At 32.9% G+C, this 9,053-nt stretch overlaps 1 protein-coding gene across 4 annotated transcripts in view; it reads left to right on the top strand.

Annotated features, from left to right (window-relative positions):
* Tc2n (tandem C2 domains, nuclear) overlaps positions 1 to 6,427 on the top strand; it is a 47,764-nt gene extending 41,337 nt beyond the window's left edge. For all 4 annotated transcript variants that reach the window (XM_023719703.1, XM_023719705.1, XM_004635140.3 and 1 more), the window contains 3 exons: positions 1,785 to 1,896; positions 3,790 to 3,989; positions 6,169 to 6,427. In XM_023719703.1, coding sequence (XP_023575471.1) covers positions 1,785 to 1,896; positions 3,790 to 3,989; positions 6,169 to 6,279 — 423 coding nt within the window. In that variant the 3' untranslated portion in view covers positions 6,280 to 6,427. The remainder of the gene's footprint in view (positions 1 to 1,784; positions 1,897 to 3,789; positions 3,990 to 6,168) is intronic.
* The last annotated feature ends 2,626 nt before the right edge of the window (positions 6,428 to 9,053 follow it).

The raw sequence follows: 9,053 nt of genomic DNA, 5'->3' as shown, positions 1-9,053 counted from the left end.
TTTTTGTGTGTTTCGTAAGTGTTATTTAATCCTGAGTACAAAACCATAATGAAAAAAGAATTAATGAAAAAAACAATTCTGTTTTATGTCTTTTGGAGACAGGGTCTTACTATGCAGCTCATGCTGGCCTAGAGCTCACTTTGTACCCCAGGCTGGTCTCAAACTCACAATGATCCTTCTGCCTCAGCCTCCCAAGTGCTGAGATTATAAACATACACCACCACACTTAGCAGATGAAATATTTTAATCATGTTTCTTCTTTTTTGATAAATAATAAGGAACTGCATGTTTTTAAAATACCAATTTAAATGTGAAGTATAGAAACTTTTTAAATCAGCAATCTTTATATGGCTATAATTAGTTCATGTGAAAAGAATAATCTATTTTCAGTCAAATTAGAGTTCAAAAAATTAAATTTACTTATTTATTAGAATTTGGCATTTATTGCCAAAATAAACAAGTTTCATCACATTTTAGCCTTTTTCAAGAAAAAATTAACCTCAACAGTTAAGTATGTAGTTTTTACACAATTCACTTTTCATTATCTATCTTTTATTTTACTGTGGTACAACAGTTTTAAAACACAGAATCATGTTTTAAGAAAATGCCTATACTTTGGAGGCTGAGCCAATAGGGTTGCTGCAAGTTTGAGACCAGCCTGGGCTACATAGTAAGTTCAGTCTGAAATGAGGCCAGTTTGATCTGTTGAGACCCTGTCTCAAATCCACACACCCCCAAAACAAAATGCCTAAACTTCAGTCAATGGCATGTACATAGAAAGGCTTTTTCCCTCCAAGCCAGTTATTAAAGAAGACTGGATAATTATCATATGTGTAAACCTCTCCATAAAGTGTTCTCTTATTTAACTGTTCTGTAACATTACTAGAACTGGTTCTAGCAGAGATTTTTGTATCTGTCTACGCTGTCTTAGAATAGTCTGTAAATGTTGTGTTCCTGCCTTATTCTCATTCTTTTCAGCGTGTGAACAGTAATGTTTTTTTGTGTTTGGACAGCTTTATGTTTCTTTTATATTTCACGCTGAGAGTCTTGGAATCCATATGAGTAGACTGTCTCGTGTTGCTTCTCACAAACAAAGTTACCTACTGTGTCTTTGGCTGATGACCAGCAATACCAAAGACCACATTTTCATTTTTCCCCTACTCTAACTCCCGTTCATTTTACTGCTTGCCTCAGATTTTCTTTGACCTTTTCCTCATTATTTACTGCCTCCTCACTAGGACTAGCTTCCTCCCTGTCAGCTTTCCTTGGCCTGCTTCCATTCAGAGTAGTAATTCAACTCTTAATCCACAAATCTGTTTATTTTAGAAACCTTTTGTCTTCTGTTTTTGGTACTCTTGTTTCTAAAATTAGAAAAAATAAGATCATATACACTTTTAAATCGTATTTCATATACTCTTAAAAAATAAATTGACTATATATAATTCTTTTAAAAGTATAATATATTCTTTTTCATTAATTCACTTGAAATTTCTCCAGTAATACTACTTCAAAATTTAATTTATTTTGGGTTGAATTATTATTATGTGTGTATCACTCATTTCAAAGTTCACAAGTAGTTATAAAATGTGTTTTCAGAATCCATGCAAGTTAATACCTTCAATTTATAGAATACATGCAATTTATCTTCATAACCTTCATACCTTGTAGCTTTATCAATAGAAAATAATGCTTTCAAATCTTCTAACTATAGCTTCTTATATTTTGATTTTAGAAACATCCCTAAAGTTTATTATTAATTACTAAGTGGCATTTTTGATATTTAGGTTTGTCATGCAGAACTTGAGTTGGCAACTTGTTTTCAAGCAGTAAATAGCAGGATCCAGCTGCAAATCCTTGAGGCACAATGTCTTCCAAGCTCAACACCTCTGACTTTGAGTAAGTATATTAGTAGTTCAAAGTGCATCAGAGGCAGAGAGAGGTTGCAATTAGATAAGCATCAAGAGATCAGGGGCTTGAAATATTTTGGTTAGCCAGACCTGATTCATTTGGCTACCCCTAGATTTCAAGGTCTAAGGTCAGCTCTATCTCAAGGGCTGAGAGGAGGATAAGAATGCTCTTTTAAGGGCCAGGCAGGTAGCTCAGTGAACTAAAGCACCTGCTTAGGCAGATGCAGGGACCAGGGTTTGATCCCTGGCTTGCTGTTCCACCCCTGTCTCCGGGGCACCCTGAGACAGTGACTGAGACTGGGCATGGTGGCATGTGCCTGTAATCCCAGTGCTTGGGAGGCTGAAAACAGGAGGATCACTATGAGTCTGATCTGTGTATAGTGAGACCCTGTAGAACCTGTACTAAATACATTTTTTTTAAATGCTCTTTTATTTTTCTAGAAGAGGAAAGGAACTATCTAGAGCAAGCAAAAGAAATAGATGTCCACTGTAGCTAGAAAAACTAAAAGTAAATGAAACAGCATTCAATTCAAGAAACTCGAAAAACAGCAAACATAGGGATGTAGAAGGAATTAAGCTAAAATTCAAACTGAGAAGTGTGAAGACAACAAATAAAACAATAAAACCAAAAACTTTTTCTTTGAAAGAACTATTAGCTAAATCTAGCTGATTGCATGAAGCAAAAACTAAGTAAAACCATGAATAATATTCTGAACAAAGAAGAGGTTATAATTTGAAATTCAGAAGACATTTGGTGATAGATGACAATCTCATATGTGATATACTCATATTAATTCATTTGGGTAGCCATACAAAATAAATGATTTTCTAAGAAATTCACTTAAGATGAAGAAATCTGAAAGGAATATTATGAAAAGATTGTTAACAAACTGCCTCTAAGAAGAAGCACTGAGCCAACATAATTTTACTTGAAGATTCTACCACACTCAGGAATATGTAATTCCTACTCTATATAAGCTTCTTTAAAACATACTAAAAACATGGAAAATATAATTTTGTGAGGTTAGCATATTTGTGATATCAAAATAGGAATATCACAGTTAAAACAATAATTCATTGATATCACGTATGCAGGGTAAATGAAGAAAACCCTAAAATAAAAATGTTAGCACTTTCTGTTTGAGCTGTGGGTATCATGTGTCAGGCAGACTAAGAAGGCTATAAAATCTCTGCCTTTGTGCAGGACTGGATATTGAACTGGAGCTTGTTCTGTTTTCTTTTGTATTCTAAGAAAGCACTCAACCACTGAACTTCACTCTCAGCTCAGATGAAACAATATATCAACATGAATTTTCCCTAGTGCAGTTTCTGTCTTTTTAAGAGTTGTTTCCCTTCTGTTTTTTTTCCTGACTTTGGTCAATCTTGATATATTTTTGCAATGTTTGTAATTGTTATTTACAGGAAGGATAGTTCATACAAACTCTTACATTGTTATTGGAAGCTATACATGTCAAACTTAAAGAATAGATTTTCTTTCTAATGGGCATATACTTAAAGTCTCGAGCAAATAACTTTTCAAATACAAAAATTTTGAATTAAATACTATTTTCAGTGAGTTGGCACCATGCTTTCGTATAATCCTTTTCAACATGTACTCCTTTGCTGCTAAATGTTATTTATACCTACAATTCCATGTTCAAACCAGAAGAAGATTAAGTTCTTTTGAGGCTATAATAGTTATCTGTAAAGTGTAACAAAAGTTATAAAGTTGATTAAGAATGTTTTCAAATGTCAAACAATAGCTCATCAAACCATTATCAAGGCCTATTTATATTTTTTACATAAAACATAACACTTAGATATATACCTTTATGTGATATTTTAAATAATATTTTAAAAATCAGAATTTCTTATTTCATAGGTTTTTTTGTGAAGGTGGGAATGTTTAGCTCAGGAGAACTGATTTATAAGAAGAAGACGCGCTCACTGAAGGCCTCCAATGGAAGAGTAAAGTGGGGAGAGACTATGATTTTTCCACTTATACAGAATGAAAAAGACATTGTTTTTCTCTTTAAACTTTATAGTCGAAGCTCTGTCAGAAGAAAACACTTTGTGGGCCAGGTTAGTAGTGGGAGGGGGTCATGTCTTAAATTTCTTCCTTATATATTTCTGAGCATTTAAGCAGTTGGTTAACAAAGCCAGTAACAGGATAAAACTGAAGTTTAATCATAAGACTGTTCAGCATAGATTATGCTCTCACAAAAATAATACTTTGTTAATTTTTTTTTCTTTAATACAAGAAGATGGAATTTCTGAGTGATAAGACTTATCATTAGGACTGGCCAAATAGCTCAGTGGATTAAAGTGCCTACAAGCAGGCTCAAGGGTCAGGGGTGCCATCCCTGGGCCTGCTGTGCTGGCCCTGCCCCCAGGCATGCTGAGACAGCAATTGAGATTGGGTGTGGTGGCACACACCTGTAATCCCAGCCCTTGGGAGGCTGTAAACAGGTGGATCACTATGAGTCCAATCTAGTAGTGATACCCTGAATGCCTTGTAGACACTTCCCTAAAATACAAAAAAATAAAAAAAGAAGACATCATTAAGCTATTTTCTACACTTACCAATTTTAAAAACTAAGATTGGTTTTTCAATACAGCTGATTCTCTTGTGGAAAGGGAGCATATTAAGTATTCAAGTCAAATTTTTTTTAAGGTTTTGGTCATCAAATTTAGTTTGTTTTACCTTCAGTTTAATGTTTACCATGAACACTTTTTATATACCATTAACTAAGTTATGTTAGATTTGAATTCCTAGCAAATTTTTACAGTAGTTGAGATATTATAGTCAATTCTGGTGTTTCAGTTGATCTATTTAAAAATTTTTATTAATTTGAATAAGACAGTGTAACACAGGCTTATTTGCCAGTCCTGCAGAAACTTGTTTCCCTTTTTCATTTTTTGTCTTGTTCTTAATAAATTAGTGGCAGCTATCCATTATACTTTATCTTTGTCTTAATTACAGTTGTTTGATTATTTTCTGATATATACATTATTACATTATACATTATTACCTTATTATTCAGCTTTTGCTGAACAATATGATATTAATAATCTACATAAAAATCTTCACATTATATATAGGAATTTTCAAAGATTAATATCAACTCTTAGATTCACTTATTAGAATAATTTACCTAAATTATTAATTTAAAATATTAGTTTTGCTTCTGCATTTAATCTTTTTTAGAAAAGTTTTCATGCAAGAATTTCATATAGTTAGCATTCTTTTCATAGCCAGGAACCTAGGAATTCAATTCAGTTAAAGTTTTTCAGTTAAAGTATATTATGAAACCTCATCTATCACATATGAATGGAACAGAAAATTTACTTGAAAGATGATTCTTTAGACTATCAATTCTGGAAAGGTTCTTGCTGGTTTTCTGTTCCCCATAGCTTCTCTGCTAGCCTCAGGTATTAGCTTGGTAGCATAACCACATGAGAACTCAAGTTCTCCCACTCCTTTGTCACACAAAGCACTCAAATGGTATCTGTTTTATATATTGGGGTTCTCTGTAAGATACGGTTTGAAAAAGAGATTTTCATAACAAAAAGAAAAAAGTTTAAAAATCAATGACCTACTTCTATTTTTTTACTTAACAGAATGAGAAACTTAAGTCTGCAGAGAATTTAATGCCAACATAATGCTATTATATTAGTGCTAGACCTAAAATGACAGTACAGATTTTTTGGTTACTTGTCAATCTTGTCTTCCTGGCCATTATGATATGTAACCATGCATAATATTATACAGTTTTTCCAAGTCCATTTACATACATTATCTAAAGTTATGTTTGAAATAAGTAATATAAAATTACTGTGAATAAAGAATGACTATTTGTCATACTAAAATGCATCTTATTTACTAATGTAAATCATTAACCTCAGTTTAATATCTACAGAAATATTTTTAAATAGTCAGAATCAGTTTTAAATTCAGCTCCTATGTTAAATATAGAAGACTTATGACTGTTTCTGAGGAAATTATTTTGTAATATCTTAAATTTTCGTGATTGAATGCAATTGTATAAAAAAGCCATTGGAACAACTAAACAGGTTAAATGTTTTAATATTTAAGCATTAAATTGGGAAATTAACCAAACTTTTGGGAAAGTGGAAAGATACTTACTTAAAAGTATATATGCCAGACTTCTAAATATCTTTTATTAATAAGCGTAATGAAGTACTTAAACTGAGTTATCATTATTGTGTCAAGTTAAATGATCATATTGTTCCTTTACAGGTTTGGATAAGTGAAGATAGTAACAGCATTGAAGCAGTGAACCAGTGGAAAGAGACAATTACAAATCCAGAAAAGGTTGTTACCAAGTGGCACAAATTAAACCCATCTTGACTTTGCGCATCAGTTTGCTGAAGAAACAGCTTGATGTTCTGTTAGAAAATATACCATTTGCTAAAAATAGAATGAATTTTATCAGATATCCAAAGTGAAGGGAATCCTTTAAAATAGTGCTGAACCATAATAAAATAAAAGCATAGTATTAAAAAGTCTATGAGAATATCAACTGTAGATAAGTATTTCTATATTTTAATTTTGGGTGTATTTTTAAATCTTTACCTAGATATCCAAAACTTGATATATCAAGTTCCTATTAGCATCTTAGACATGTAAAAGACTTTCCCACTATTCTGCTACAAGGAATTATTGATTATATCTTGGTTCCACTGGTCACCTTTTCCTATAGATTTAGTCTTGGCAGAAATGAATCATTTCAATTATAGTATTTTCTATATTTAGGGAAAGTTTTTTCTCTGTATTTATAATTTCATACTTGTAGGGCATTATATTGCCACCTTGTAAGGGACTTATCTCTAAGAAGCTTCAGAAATAGAAAACTATACTTAGGTAAGAATAAATGAAAATACCAGAAGGTTGAAGTGTAATTTGAGACACAGAATGCATCTATTTTCTTACTTTTCTCCCTCACATATTTTACTGTTTGTTTCATTTGGAGTTGAAATAGAAGATTGTCTGTAAAGGGCTGGAGAGATAGCTCAGCAGTCTAAGGTGTCTGCTTAGGCAAATTTATGCAAAGCACAGGGACCGCGGTTCAGTCCCTAGCACCACATACCAAGCCAGCCCCACCCCTAGAGTAGACTGAGCTGGCCACAAAAAAAAAAAAAAAAAGCAGATCATCTGTATGGTCCACCCTAATTAGCAGAATTAAAGGAGTTTAAATAGCAAATTTAGCATTTACAATAATTACTTCCTATCTTAGTTGTTAAATCTGTTTATTCTATAATCTATAATGGTAGAGTATTTTTATTTTTTTAATAACCATACCTGATGATACTGTATGGTGATTAAGTATTTGCTGCAGGTTTTGCTCAGGTTTATATTAGAACTCAGGATATGGATATAACTTCAGCTTAGCTGATCATAAGAGCTGTGGCCAAAAAGAATGTTTTTCTTGAGATTTGAGAAACAAATAACCCTATTCTTAATCTTAGAAAATGTGGCTTTCTCTTTACTAATAAGCAGCCTACATACTCTGTGTTCTTAGTCTCTATTTTTTCTTTCTTACTTGGTCCCTCAAATGCTAAGATGGATGATCATATTTTAGGCCAGAAGCAAACCTTACTATAAAGGAGGCATTCCTTTTTTTATTCTAGGTCCTTTGATCTATGTATTTCATTAAAATCTTTCCAAATAAAGAATTATTTGTAATAGTCAAGATTCAGGAAATTCAACACAAGAATAGAATACTAAAAATTGTTAGAAGGCCAGGGATGTATGCAGCTGAGCAGCATAGTGCAAACACACTGCAGATGGCAAACATGAGACCAAGAGTTCAATTCCTTTTAGCAGTTTTTTAAAAGCTGTTAGAGAAAAGAAACAAATCATCTATAGAGGAAAGCCCTTTGGAATCACAGCACACTTCTCAACACAAACCCTTAAATGAAGGAGAGCTTGGAGTGAAGTATTTCAAGCCCTAAAAGAAAGCAATCTTCAGCCCAGATCAATGTACCATGTAAAACATCTTTCAAAATTGATGGAGAAATAAGATACTTCCATAATAGGGGACACCTGGAGAAATTCATAACCACCAGACCTATACTGCAAAATGTTTTGAAGGTCATTCTACAAAAAGATAATAAATACTACAATACCATGAATTCCAACTGAATGAATGCACCAGACAAGGCAAGCAATTAAATAGAGGGGAACAATGGCAAATCAACAACAGGTAAATAGAAAATAATATGACAAAGATAGGTCAGTACTTATCAGTTATAACCATCAATGTAAATAGTCTTAATTCATTAATCAAAAGAAATAAACTGGAAGAATGGCTCAAGAAGCAAGATCCACCAATATGCTGCATACAGCAGACACATTTAAAGCAAAAAAAAAAAAAAAAAAAAAAAGCATAGACTGAAAACTTAAGGATGGAAAACAGTACTCCATGCAACAAGAAGCCAGAAAAAAGTAGGAATTATTATTCTATTTGTACACACAAGCCAAGACTCAGACAAAGAAAGCTACTATATCGTTAAGGGAGCAATCAAAGAGGAATAACAATCATAAATGTACCAAATACCAGCACACCCAACTATATAAAACAAGTATTAATAAACATAAAAAAACAAATAAGCACTAATATAATTGTAACGGAAAACCTCAGTACCCCACTGTCACAAATACAGATCAACTAGACCAAAAAAAAAAAAAAAAAAAAGATGGGGCCAGTGAGATAGCTTAGTGGACTAAGAGTTAGGCAAGCACAGGAACTGGGCAGGAACCAGGGTTCAATCCCTGGCACCACATGTCACACGGGCCCCACCCTTAGGCACACTGAGTTGGCCACTTGAGAACAGGTGTGGTGACACATGCCTGTAATCCCAGTGCTAGGGAGGCTAAAAACAGGAGAATCACTATGAATCCAAGCTGCATACTGAAATCCTGTACCAAATACGGTGGAAAAAAAAAAAAAGATATGAGAACTGAATAAAATTTTTGAAAAAATAGACTTAGTAGATGTCTACAAAATATTCCATTTCACAACATAAGAATACACATTCTTTTTAGCTGCATACAGAACATTTTCTATAATAAACCACATGCTAGCTCATAGAACATGCTTAAGCAAAGGAATGGAAATTATT

This window comes from Octodon degus, unplaced genomic scaffold (assembly GCF_000260255.1).
Source record: "Octodon degus isolate 3935 unplaced genomic scaffold, OctDeg1.0 scaffold00070, whole genome shotgun sequence".
Taxonomy (NCBI): Eukaryota; Metazoa; Chordata; class Mammalia; order Rodentia; family Octodontidae; genus Octodon; species Octodon degus.
Note: the sequence above shows the minus strand (reverse complement) of the source record. Positions and strands in the feature narration are given on the sequence as shown.